General features: G+C 40.3%; 2 protein-coding genes across 2 annotated transcripts in view; one reads left to right on the top strand and one right to left on the bottom strand.

Moving 5' to 3' along the window:
• The window catches only part of pde3b (phosphodiesterase 3B), a 141,656-nt gene extending 135,586 nt beyond the window's left edge, over positions 1-6,070 (top strand). The window contains exon 16 of the mRNA XM_060940716.1: positions 126-6,070. Coding sequence (XP_060796699.1) covers positions 126-358 — 233 coding nt within the window. The 3' untranslated portion in view covers positions 359-6,070. The remainder of the gene's footprint in view (positions 1-125) is intronic.
• On the bottom strand, positions 365-12,415 carry LOC132899770 (vitamin D 25-hydroxylase). Its single transcript, XM_060941893.1, has 7 exons — positions 12,173-12,415; positions 10,893-11,034; positions 9,705-10,334; positions 9,286-9,612; positions 8,334-8,511; positions 3,189-3,205; positions 365-444 (listed from the first exon to the last, which is right to left on the bottom strand). The coding sequence occupies exons 1-7, from the start codon at positions 12,413-12,415 to the stop codon at positions 365-367; spliced, it is 1,617 nt and encodes a 538-aa protein (XP_060797876.1).
• Between the last annotated feature and the right edge of the window lie 1,215 nt (positions 12,416-13,630).

Below are 13,630 nucleotides of genomic sequence, written 5' to 3'. Positions count from 1 at the left end.
AGGACTTTGTTTCAAACCTAGTGGTGTCTCTCTGACACTCCACTTTCACCAAATCTAAACCAAATCTACCACTGCCCTGTTTTATTCCTTTATTAGCTTTTAATTATTTAGGTTTCTGTTTGCAGAGCCGAGGAAAAGCCGCCAGCGTCTGTTCTGCAGCATTATGCAGCACCTGACTGAAAACCACACAGCGTGGAAGCAGATCATCGAGGAAGAGGAGAAGAACTGTGACCTGGGCCTTCAGCAGCAGCAAGAGCAGCAGCAGGCAGACATGTTGAGCCTTCCTCCTCCCTCCTCAGCCTCAGATGACATTCAGGTCATTGAGGAGGAGGCTGAAGAGGAGGAGCGGCAGCAATAGGGGGGATTAAGTTGAGCCAATTGGCTGAGAAAAAGAACTAGGGGAGGAGCCTGAAGCAAACAGTTGACTCTTTGCTCTTTCCTCTCCTCCACCAGAACACAGACACACAGTTCAAACTGACACCAGACGATTCTGCCAGATCTCCTGTGCTGAAATGAATCACTGTGACGCAAATGCAGTTCACATGATGTTGAAGAAAAAAAAACTAAAAAAAAAAGGCCTTACTACTGTGAGAGCATCCTATGCACTTTCACCCCATGGAGAATGAGAAAAAGGGTTGAAAAAAGACGAAATGAAATAATGAATGAAATTCTCCATGGTTATTTGGCTGTGATGCTGCCTTGAAAAAATAGAGCTCTTAACTCTCCTGTAGGTACTTATTACAATTATTAAAAAAGTTTAAAAGAAAAAAAAAACCAGAATGGCAGAAGACTTTCAAGTCATCACTTGTTACCAAAGCAAGCAGTTAACAACAAATGAGGCTGAGGCTTTACTAGGCTCAGTGTCAGGAATACTCTAAAAGCATAAATCAAACGTGCCTGTCTGACCCCTTTTTTTTCTCCCCCCCTTGCTTTGGGGTGTTTTTTTTTTTTTGTGGTCCTGGTGATGGACTCTGACCCTCATCACGACATGTGCAGTTTCCTCCTCATGCTGGCGACACGAAAACACTGTATCATTATTATTGAACTCAGCCACTAGGACTTTAACATGGAAATGCTGACAGTCTGACTGAAAAAACATGAATATTTACTTTTGCATCATTTTCGGATGCTTTTTTTTTTTTTACACTCACCTGCATTTTAGGTTTTTTTTGTTATTCATTTTTGTGTGTTCATGAGGGTTTTTTTTCTTTCCTCCTCAGGAATGCAAAGTTGCCATTTGTTTTTCCTCTTGTGAACTGTTAAGAGCATTATGTATGGAACAGAGAAGAAACCCTGTTCTAATGAAGGGATCTTACTTATTTTATTTCTTTTATAACTCACTCACTCGCGCACACACAAAATGGCCTCTATGATTATTGGCACCTCTTTAATTGAAATAAATTTATTCAGAGAAAAGCAAATTCCTCATCAAGAAATAATTATTTTCAATAAAAACATGTCTTTATTATTGGCCCCCCTGCATTTAATACTCTGTCCAATCTTCTTTACCAGTAAAACAGCACTGAGTCTCTCCTGTAACAGTTTAAAAGGTTGGAGATCCAGAGCGGGGCATTGAGCCCATTCCTCTTTCCACAATCTCTCCAGATCATCCAGGGTCCTCGACCCTCTCTTGTGCTCTCTCTCCTCTTCAGCTCCGCCCACAGGTTTTCAGTGGGGTTCAGCTCAGGGGACTGAGATGTTCAGGGCAGAAGCACGATTCTGTACTCAGTGAACCATTTTAGTGTTGATCTGGACAGATGCTTTGGATCACTGTTCTGCTGGAAGATCCAACAACGACCCAGTTTTAGCTTCCTGTCAGAGGAGCCAGATTCTGATTTAAAATGTCCTGGTGTTTTATGGAGTCCGTGATGCCATAGACCCTAACAAGGTTTCAGGGCCTTTGGAGGGAAAACGGCCCCAAAACATCACAGAACCTCCACCATATTTTACAGTTGGGATCGGGTTCTTTTCATTATAGCCATCCTTCTTTTTACTCCAAACCCACCGCGAGTGTTTGTTGCCAAAAAGCTCCATTTTTGTTCCATCAGACCAGAGAACACGGTTCCAGTCAAAGTTGTCGTAGTGTTTCACAAACTTCAGGTGCTTACATTTGTGGTTAACTGATAGAAAAGGCTTTTTTCTGGAACCTTCCAAATAATCTGTTGGCATGGAGGTGGAGTCTGATGGTGGTTTTGGAGACTCGGAAACCCCAAGATTTTATTTTTTCTTGTAATTCACCAACAGTGACCCTTGGGGATTTTTTGCCTCTCTTACCCTCCTCACTGTCTGTGGGGTAAAATAAACTCGGCTCCTCTTCCAGGTGAGTGTGGAACAGTTCCAGTTGGCGTCCACTTTATTTTTGCCCTAACAGTAGAAATGGATATTTTCAGGTGTGGAAATTGTTTTTTTTTTTATCCCCATTCCCTGACTTATGAAAGTCAACACACTTCTCCCTCATGTGGTTTGTGTGTCTCTTTCATGTTTCCCATGTTGATGTTGAGGGAATTTGGCCTCTGTGTCGCCTCATATTCGTTCCCCAGTTAATCAGGAAGTTATGGATTACAGCTTGAAAGTTCCTACACACTCCAATCAACTCAAACATGTCCAATTTAAATGGAAACATGCTTCAAGTGCAGTGTGTTCACCCTCATTTCCTGGGGGCAATAATAGTGGCGCGTGGTTTATTTTTTTTTTTGGTTTGTTTGTTTTTTAAATATTTCTTGATGAGGGGTTTGTTTTTCTCTGAATAAATATATTTCAATTAAAGGCTGGAATTTTCTCATTTTGTCCAGTGTGAGATGAAGCGACTTCACCAAAAGGTGGATTCCCCCCCCCCCCTCCTTTTTTTTTTTTTAAACTAATTTTCCCAAGGGGTACCAATAATTCTGGAGGGCACTGTGTAATGTGTAATATATTAGTGTGTCCATAAATATTTGGGCATTGACAGTTATTGTTAACACATTTCTGTCCACCACAGAAATTAAATATTGAATATGAGCTCCAAGTGCAGACTTTAATTCGAGGGAATTTGCATTGAAATTGGGTGAATGAATGGTTTAGGAATTCTCTCACTTTTTATGGGACCAAAAGTAATTGGACAAACCCACAAGTAATTGTTACTTTTAATACTCTGTTATTAATGCTTTGCAGTGAATGACTGCCTGAAGTCTGGAACTTGTACACATCACCAGATGCTGGGTTTCTTCTTCAGTGTTGATCTGCCAGATTCACTGCAGCTGACTTCACTTCCAGGTGTTTTTTTTTTTTTACACTGGGGTGTTTTTCCTTCACTTTTGTCTTTTGCACATTCAGTTGGATGACGCTCAGGTGATTGACTTGGCCATTGCAGAATATTTCACTTCTCTGCCTTTTTTGAATTGCTTTTTGAAGTACACTTCCACTCATTGTCCATCTGCACTGTGAAGCTCCATCCAGTGAGTTTTTAAGCATGTGGCTAAATGTTTGCAGATAATATCACCTTGTACACTTCAGAATTCATTCTGTTGCTTTGGTCAGCAGTCACATCATCAGGAACTAGAGATCCAGTTCCACTGGCAGCTGTAAACCTCCACGCCATGAGATGAGGTGGTATACTCCAAATGCTACACTTGAAATAAACTAGCCCTTTTATCTACTTACTGGTACATGAAATAATTAGGAAATAACAGAAACTTGGGCATGGAACAGCTGAGCAATCAATTGTCCAATGGATTTTGGGGATGTATAAGTTTTGGGACAGACAAGTGCTGTAATTCCAGCACTGTTCACCCGATTTGGGTGTAAATTCACTCAAAGCTGGGAGTTTGTGTTTTGAGCTCATATTAATAATTTAATTTTAACTCCGGTATACTGTAGTAGATATCCAGGATAACAATAACTTGGCCAATATACAAATGCCAAATACTTATGGACTTGTCTGTGTATGGCACACACATGCTTTTCTTTCTTCATGGTTTCTCAGGATTCATGCTGAATGACCGTCCTGTTTGATCAGTTTTTAAAGGAAGTGATTTCAGGCACCTTGTCAGAATATCAGACAATTTTCAGTTCAGATGTTGGGAGAAACGTGAGCATTTGTGGCTTTGTTCTGGTGTGAAGAAGCTTAAATTCAGTCAGATAAAATATCATTGCAGATAGCAAGTACTATCAGCTCCCACAAACCCAAAGTATTATAGTCTGTTTTGATACAAAACAGAGTCTGAGAATGTAATGAAAATTTTGAACCGTACACATTCTTTTGTTAAATCACAACTTTCTTTCTTTCTTTCTTTCTTTCTTTCTTTCTTTCTTTCTTTCTTTCTTTTTAAAGCAATCTTTGCCAAACATGCAAGCAGGCCAGTGCACCAATTTGAAGTGATCCAGGGTTTCACCTCAAAAAGAAAAGCTGTACACTTTTTTTTTTTATATATTTTCGTATCCTTCAAAATAAGGCAGGTTTAATACTAATAGCGCTATATATTTTTCTCTACAGCAAGAACTCTAGGCATTCCACTAGAATAAAGGGCAGGAAGGGGAGACTGACATGCTGCTCTCCTCATTGCATTTTGTTTGAAGAGGAAAGTTCTCAAGTAGGCAGTGTACACCAAGCTATATTTAAAGAAAAAAGAGATAAAAAAAAATGAAATGACCTATAAATGTGCACATTTTACTACCAAACAAGTGTTTAATCTCTGCACAGAAAGAGTATCTGCATATATAATATATATTTTTTAATTAATCAACTGAATGCATCTGTTTTCTACATACAGCTGACGTTGTACATTAAGAATCTGTAATTATCATCCTGTTTTCAGAGTTTTTAATCTAATACTATTTACGGATGTGGATGTTTGGGTGTGGTGTTATTTTACTAATAATTTGGGGTGCATTGTCTTTGTGTTTCTGTGCATAACCACTCTGCTGAACCCCCCCCCCCCCCCCCCCCCCCAAAAAAAAAAAAGCTGGATGCTGTGAGTCAGCTAGATGCAGTGCCAAACGCCCCCTTGTCTCCTTGTCCTCTTCCCTCTCTCTCTCTCTCAGGCTCTTTGTCATGCACTTCGGCCTTCGTTAGTTGTGGGAGTTGAAGGTTGTTACCAAGCAACTGTATAGCATTTCTTTTTCTCTTTCATTCTCTCTTTTTCCTGTACATCTATCATCACCAGGAATCCAGTGTCTTCTGTTCACTTCAGTGCTTTGTGCTGCTTCTTGTTCCTGTCCGAAATGCCATTTTCTCCTCATTTCTGTGTGTTTTTTCACTGCAATGCCCTCCAACCTTCTTGTTCTCTTTAAATTTAAAAACACTTATGTAGCAAGATAGCAGTGTCTGATATCACCATTTCAATCTTTCAACTTGGGGAGAAACTGACTCCCCCCGCCCCCACTGTTATTTATATCTGTCCATAAAGAATACAATCACTGAAAACATTTTTAATCTCTGTGTCATTCCTTTGAATGCACAAATTGTCAGCTTATAAAATATTTTTATCAAATGTTTTAGTATGAGTGTTCTAAGTGTGTTCTAGACACAGGCACAGCATTTTAATCTTTCCCCTCTTTTCCATGGCTGTGGAATTTGGCTGTAATTATTCAACGTTATTGGCAGCTGGATGTCTCTCTGGGAATTGTTTTGTTTACTTATCACACGCTCACTGAGGAAATCCCCTGCATCCTCTGGGGTAGAGCTGCCTGCAAGATGACAGTGGGTGGATGATGAGTCCCTAAGAGAAGGGTCTCCTCCTAAACCAAGATCATCCACATCATCCCAGAAGATGGTATCACTGTGACAGCTTATCCGGAGTATCCCTGCCCCTGATGCCACCTGCTTCATCACTTGTTGGATTTGCTCATCCCTGAGTGGATGAAACCAGATGTGCTCTGTGGCTGCCAGTTATACCCATCATCCTGCACTTTTGTAATTTGGAAAACAATGTCTAGACCTAGCATGACATGAAGGCTTTCCTGGTGAATCTAGTCTGAAGTTAAACTGCTACATCAAACCATTGTGCCTGCAGTTGTGACTGCACTTACAGGTTGGACACAATGCAACACTTGGTACATACACACTGAAATGTAAATAAAAACTAAAATCCTTTCATTCTTCAGTGTTACCTATTTATAAAGCTTCTGTGCAAAAAAATGTACATGTTAAGTTTATTTCTATAGCGCTTTTAACAATAAACATTGTCACAAAGCAGCTTCACAGAATTTGAATGACTCAAAACATGAGCCAATCTATCCCCAATGAGCAAGCCTGTGGTGACGGTGGTAAGGAAAAGCTTCCCCAGACGACACGAGGAAGAAACCTCGAGAGGAACCAGACCCAAAAGGGAACCCATCCTCATTTGGGCAACAAATTTTATATTTATATATATATATATATATATATATATATATATATATATATATATATATAAAATTCACAGTACCTGATACTGTAGTACTGTCAAAAAAAATTATCTCCTGTTTATTCATATTTAGGTGGCTTTTCTATCAGAATTAACATATTATGAAATAAAATAAATGCACATGGCTTGGTGCAAAGTTCTGACTTCCTACAATGTGTATATCACAATGTGAATTTCAATGACACTCTGTGGAGATGGTCATGGACCTATGGCCTGGCAGGCTGTTTCCCCTGACGTGAAACAGAGATGGTTAGTTCAGCGCTGCTACATGGACAGGAGCCAAAGTTATGTGAAAGGCATTTGCAAAGCTTTCTGAGAAAGACAGCTGCTCTCCTTTTCAGTCACCCATACAAATGAGAGAACTGCGTTCTCAATTTCAAGAAATGTTAAAAAAGAAGAGGTCTGCAAAACTGTTTGAAAGATGCAATCTGTAAATTATTGACGTGTCTTCCCTTACATTTACAACAACAGTGCAGTTTTTGTTTTTTGTTGGGGTTTTTTTTGTCGGTTTGAGTTAGTAAATACACAACTCATGTTTTCATCAGTGTTCTCAAGCTCATTCATTACAACATTTACAAATGAATCCTGCTGTGCATATAGACCTTGTGCACCTACGTCAGAGGTCAAATTTGTTTATCCGCCATATTGGGTATCAAGCCGCAGCTCACTTCACACGCGGAAATTTTTGGAGAGTGATTAATATTTTCAGTCAGAATGGCTTGTTGTGTGGCAGTAGGGTGCTCTAACAGAAGAAGCATGAAGGGTTTATCGTTTTACTGGTTCCCCGCTGATCAAGAGCGGAGGAAGAAGTGGATGGCTGCTGTTAAACGTGTTGACTGGGAACTAAGCGAACACTCGCTTTATATTTCATGATCCAATTACATGAAATATAATTACTCAAAATTTGATTTAAATAGTTGAAAATTAATATTAGAAACACTAAAGCTGTGCCATACTTAAAAGGAAATAGCTTACAAGTTTCAACAGCAAAAAGTGTTGCTGCTCCGTGTGAGCAGACTTCTCCCACACCTGCCGTCCATGTGCAGTGGCCACTCACAGTAACACCATCCTGCTCGCATATGATCCGCACATCGAGTGGTTTGTTGCTGAGCCGTTGAGAGTGTAACACATTTATGATTATAAACATGGAGATTAGACTGGGACACGAGTATATAATACTGAATGTCATTAATTATTTATATTACTATTACAGTATTCCTAGACCCTGGTACTATCTGTATTACTATAAGTTCTTAATTTTGTTCAAACAGGATTATGTTTCGTTTCAACATCGATAATAGCGATATGCAAATAAGATCTATTCTGAAAAGTCAATGTATGGTACGCACCTGTGAAGAAATAAAATGCTTTTCACGCATATGAACTAGCACGTTCCGTCCCCATCCTGAGGAGAAATATCTGTACGCTTCTAGTGACTTGTAGGCTTTTAGTGACCGACCACTGTAACCCCCTGGCGTGTTGATTAGTGATATACATCGGGGTAACTTACATCTGGCAGCTCATTACTTGAACAATCAAGCGCAGATTTGGTTTCACTCTTACTAATGATATATGGGTCGACCCCTAAGACAGCAGTGTTATCTCTATAGCGATTTTTTGCTGTGACATCCAGGGATTCAGCATAAGTCGAGAGGCAGACTTGAGAAGATGACATCGCGACAGTGGGTATCACTTACAAACTTGCGAAAGCGTGATCCCCAATATGGCAGTGTAAACAGATAATCACGTGACCATGACATCACATGCACAAGGTCTGTACATTTCCAGGCCTCATCCATTGCTTGCTCTGTGCATGAGCTTTGTGAAACCATACAGTAGACAAACATGACAAAATTCAGAGTAAGAAAGCTGAGCTGGTTGGTTGAGTTTTCCAATAAATTCCCCTGAGGTGACAGAATATCTGCCTTTAGTGAGCAGATGACGTTTTACTGCTGTCTTCTGATAGCACATATGGTATAAGGCTGTGGCTGCAGGGTCATGCCAAGTTTAGGAGTGATGCTTGGAATGTAGCCTTTGGGAAACTGCAGATGAAACCTCTGGAGCAACGTGGTGAAAAAAAGGAACATCTCCATTCTAGCCAACTGCTCACCAAGACATTGGCGTCTGCCTAAAGAACATGATAAGACATATTAGCAATGGAAAGATGGAAACATGAGCTAAGGTTAGGCTAGCTCAATGGCTCGGTCTTGTTTCCTGTCTTCTAAGATGCCTTCAACCGGCACCCAGTTGGAAGCAACACTGATACATCCTCGATGCTGCTTATTACCCATAAATCAGTGTCGCAGCTCCCTTGATCAATGGAAAAAATAAAAAAGATGGCAGACCAAACTTCACATAAAAGTGATTTTGTATATAAATATAACTTTTGGGGCTTGCTTTTTTTGCATAGATTTTTTTTAAGGTTTCTGAGAACTAAACATAGTACTATCTTATAACTCTGTGACTGTAACCAAATACATTTTTTTGATATGAATTGTGAGGCATCTATTAGCCAACTCCATAACTCTCTGATTTAGTTACATGGCATACTGCCGTCATGTCACCATAAACATTATCCTAAAAGGTTGTGTGAAACAAACATCTTTAGAAGATGCCTTTAATCAGCAGTTCTGCCTTATGAGACACCTGTCTATTATGGCAGTGAAGCAACAAACCAACAACTTTCTGTTACAAACGCAGCCAAGTATTCAGTAACTCCTGGCATAACTGCATTTAGAGGCCTGGTTGTTTCACTGAAGTCAGATGCTACATAGAACTCCAGCTCAGCTTCTCAAAACACCATCAGTTGCAGGTTGTGTATTCATATGCAAAATTTCATTTAAGACCTTCTTGGGTTTTGATGAATTTTCATATATTTTTGATTGTTGACAAAAATACTTACCCAATGAGAAAGGAAGAAAGGCCTCCCGTTTGATGAAGTTCCCATTTTTGTCCAGAAACCTTTCAGGGCAGAAGCTAGCAGGGTTGCTCCAGTATTTCTCATCAAAGTGCACAGAATACAGGTTGGTGATGACCATGGTCCCTTGGGGGATGGTGTATCCTCTCACAACAGCATCCTGAGAAGTGGCCCGGAAGATGCCAAGAGGAACAATGTTGCAGAAGCGCAGGATTTCATGCAACACTGCTTCCACATAAGGCATTTTCTGCTTGTCTTCCAGGGTTGGTAACTTGCCATTTAAGATGGAGTCAATTTCCCTCTGAACCTTATCTGATCATAGAAGAAGCTAGATATTGTAAATTCTTTGAAAATTCTCACAGTTCACTTTAAGAAAACAAAGACACGTTGAAAAGTGAACCTACCTTGTATGCTGGGATAGAGTGCCAAGTAGAGCATGGCCCAACGCAGGGTATTAGTACTGGTCTCTGTGCCTGCAATAATAAGTTCACCTACTGAGAAGATGAGGTTCTCTTTGGAGAAGGACATGCTCTTGTCCCTAGCACTCTGTTCCATTTCATCCAAGTAGGTATCAATGTAATGTCTTGGCAATTGCCGTACTCTCCCCTGTGAAAAGCACTCGATTATCTGTTGCAGAAAAACATACACCTCATCAGCATTGCGAAAGAGCCTTTGGTGCTTCCCAAAGGGCAGGTATTCAAGCCAGGGGAAGGCATTGTAGAGGAAAGCCCAGGCACTAGCAGCCAGCTCCACATTCTCGCTGAAGATTTCAATCATGTGCTGGAAGTCAAGGTCATCGTAGGTGAATCGCTGTCCGAATATTACAAGGTTAGTAACATTGGAGACTGCGTTGGTAACCAGATGTTTTGGGTCAAAAGGTTTTCCTTTGTACTGGTCAATGGCATCTACAAAGAACATGCACTCTTCAGATATCCTCTGAAACATCATCTGTCCACTGCCAAAATAGCGGAAGCTGTTAACAGCCAGCTTGCGGTGCTCAATCCATCCAGGACCATATTTGCAGTTGAGAAGTCCTGGAAAGGGAATTAATGGGAAGCAAGCTTTCTGTGAAAAATTGCCTGCTTTAAAGCAAACCCATGTGAGAATTTTCCTGGAGCTGTGTGTCAAACTGCAGCCTTGACTCATTTCAGTTTTAAAAACAAATAATTCGGTATGTTGAAACTCTGAAGGCAAAGCTCAGTTATGCATTTGCTCTCCAGCAATCATATGCACAGGATGAGAAAATAGTGAATTTTATGGAATTATAATAAAAAAAACAAAAACAATCATTTTTATTCACTTCAAATAATATTTTGATAACCTGTTCACATATTACTTTTGGCCTGCCTCACACCACTAATCTCGTCTCCTCACTGCCATTTCTGTCTGTATGCAAAAGTTCAATGAAGAACCTGCAAGGCCACTGGTAGATATTAGACTATTCATGCTGCTAGAACATGCTTTGCATTAATATGATGTGTATATGGAATTACTCTCTCTATTCAGTGCTATATCTGGAATTCATTCAAACAATTCCTGCAGGCAAGAAAAGATTGTTTTTATGTGTGGTAGAAGAAAACAGTACACCATACCTCCCATTTTGGTCATTTTCTGGAATAAAGGTAGAGATGGCCTATCTGCAAACACTTCATTCTGATGATACAGACATTCTTTGATGACATCATAGCCGTTTAGAATGACGGTTGATATTCCTCCCAAGTCGAGACTAAAGATCTGGAGATTAATGAAGGTAAAGCACTTAATTAATTCAGTGCTACTTCAACTTTATTTTACCAGCTATTTTCCCCTAATGGAAACGTCAGAGCTACAGGACAGCTGCATTCCAGAGTGAAGGCTACAGTTCAGGAAGTAGCTCTTTAAATTCAGTCTGCTGACTCAGCATGCTCGGGGTAGTAAATGTGGGGAATGAAGCAACTGCCAATATACTGTTAGCTTTTTGTGCTGTTAAATCCCCATTATGCAGGACTTTTGATTGTAGTCAAACTTAAACATAGTTTAGCTTTAACCAATAACCAAAAGTAAGAAAAACATAGCAAAACAGCTGCCTAAAAATAGTCTGGCCTAATGTCTTTATTCATATCAATGTTTTAATAAATTATGCATACAAGGATTGGCATATTTTGTAATGGACCATTAACAAAATTAAACTTGAAAGAAAAAAATCTGACCCCAAAATTATTTTAAAAATAAAACAACAACAACAACAACAACAACAAAAAGAAAACTGAGCTTTGTGGCTAATCTACATAGTGTCTGGAGTTCATGTGTACTCCAACCTTTCCTAGTAGTGAAGGCCCCCCCCCCATTAAAGTTTCAAGAACTATTGTATCAAAGATTCTGGAAGCACCTTTTTACTGGTGAGACAGCAAGAAGAACCTTGAAGATCTTCCAGGGGGCTTTTGTTCTGACACTGTTACAGTAATAAGCTACGTGGCCATGTAATGATTAATTAATCAATTCGTTTGCAAGCTTGTAAATGTTATATTCATAACATAATATCAGTATCACCGCATACAGAACTGAAATCTTAAATGAAAGAAAAATGTCCTGCTTAAGGCTCAGCTCACTCCAGTTTTTATCTCTAACTTGTTGGGTGAAGGTCGGGTGTCTTATCTTTCCGTTTCATTTTGTTTGCAGGGTTAAAGGTATTTTTGTTTGTTTTTAAGATTTGCCTGCTTACTTACTTATTTTTAAAATAAAACCTAATACAGTCGGTGCATTTTGGCTCACTTTCATGCGGGATGAAAAGAGAAACCTCCTGCAGAAGAACTCTGGAGGATTTTGTTTCAATCTCATGTGAAATAAGAGATGTTGTTCTCCTCCGCAGGGAAACGGGTGCTGTGAGATTTACCTGGCCGTATATTTCGCTTTGCATCTTCATGTAGACGTGCGGCTCGGTGGCGAGAGACAGAATGTTCCCGAGCACGGGCAGGGCGGCCGGTCCCGGGGGGAAGCCGCGCGGTCTCCGCTGCCGCAGCAGCTGCCGGATCACCAGAAAAGTCAAGCAGCTGCAGAGTAAAGTGCACAGGTACAGCGCGGTCTTACCGGAAGACAAACTCACAGTGAACAGCGGTAACAAGCTGTTCATCGACATCATTTTTCAGCCCGTGATCGGCCGCGGCGGCTCCGTCTGCAAAATGTACGCGTGTCCCGGAGCCGCGGTGCGCAGCGGGGACACGGTGCAGATCCTCCGCCTCTGAACGTCCAAGATTGGCCAAGAGATCGGTCCTGGTCGTTAGGCACTATTGATCACTATCGATTAGTCACAGGTCCGTTTACTCAGAAAAAGTAAAGATAAGGCGATAAGAATGCAAGAAAAAAAAAAAACGTCAATATATTCTGTGACCCTAACATAAGAGTTGTGTGGATGGCCACAGGTAACACTTCTGAGCAAAAAAAAAAAAAAAACTTCTGATAGTCCTGCTGGTTCAGACCTAATCTGAGAAGCAAACATCTTTATCCTCTACAAACAGCAAACTTTGACCTCATGATTTCTCACTTTGCCATCGGTTGAAATTTAAGATAATTTCAGAATTCCCCTTCATTACTGCACATCACCAGAATTCCTTACAACATATTCACCAATTTAAACACTGCAAGAAATTTTATTTCATTTTTGGTGGAGGTCACAAAATGGATTGTGAATTAAATTTCCAGGGTATTTTTTAGTTCTAGGCTTCAACAGGAACCTTTTTTGTGTCACACCTGAAAAATGAAGGTCCCACTAATAAAATGAGATTCTTTTAGGAACCATTCATGTGGTGTAAGCAAATTTGAAAGTAGCCATAAAATGGATAGCTGTGTTTACCTTTGCATAGTTGAAAAAGAAGAGATCAGTACATGCAACTAACACACTGTGAACCTCAAATCAGGCCTCGCTTCAGCTGTCAGTAACAGGGTGGGCCAGGCAGATAAATATACATTCAGAAGTGTGTGTGTATAGTTGTGGTCAGAAGTTTACATACAGTGAGACGAATGTCATGGCAATATTTGGGCTTTCAGCAATTTCTTTGAACTATTCTTTTTAAGAAGAAGAAGAAGAAGAAAAAGAACCTTATTTATCACACGCTTGTGAAATTCCTCTCTGCATTTAACCCATCTGAAGCAGTGAACACACACATGCACACACACGTGATCAATGAGCACACACACATGCCCAGAGCAGTGGGCAGCCATGCTAACAGCACCTGGGGAGCAGTTGGGAGTTAGGTGCCTCGCTCAAGGGCACCTCAGCCCAAGGCCGTCCCATATTAACCTAACTGCATGCTTTTTTCTGTGGCACAATGATTGTACAGCATACATCTTTAAT

This window comes from Neoarius graeffei, chromosome 15 (genome assembly GCF_027579695.1).
Source record: "Neoarius graeffei isolate fNeoGra1 chromosome 15, fNeoGra1.pri, whole genome shotgun sequence".
NCBI lineage: Eukaryota > Metazoa > Chordata > Actinopteri > Siluriformes > Ariidae > Neoarius > Neoarius graeffei.
The sequence above is the reverse complement of the archived record's forward strand: the minus strand, read 5'-3'. Positions and strand labels throughout refer to the sequence as shown.

Excerpts from the sequence above, each read along its gene's own strand:
- LOC132899770 (XM_060941893.1), bottom strand. The coding sequence starts at position 12,415 with ATGTCGATGAACAGCTTGTTACCGCTGTTCACTGTGAGTTTGTCTTCC. Across the intron at positions 10,335-10,892 it reads GAAAATGACCAAAATGGGAG|GACTTCTCAACTGCAAATAT; the intron begins GTATGGTGTACT and ends TTCCCTTTCCAG. Across the intron at positions 9,613-9,704 it reads ACTCTATCCCAGCATACAAG|ATAAGGTTCAGAGGGAAATT; the intron begins GTAGGTTCACTT and ends TTCTATGATCAG.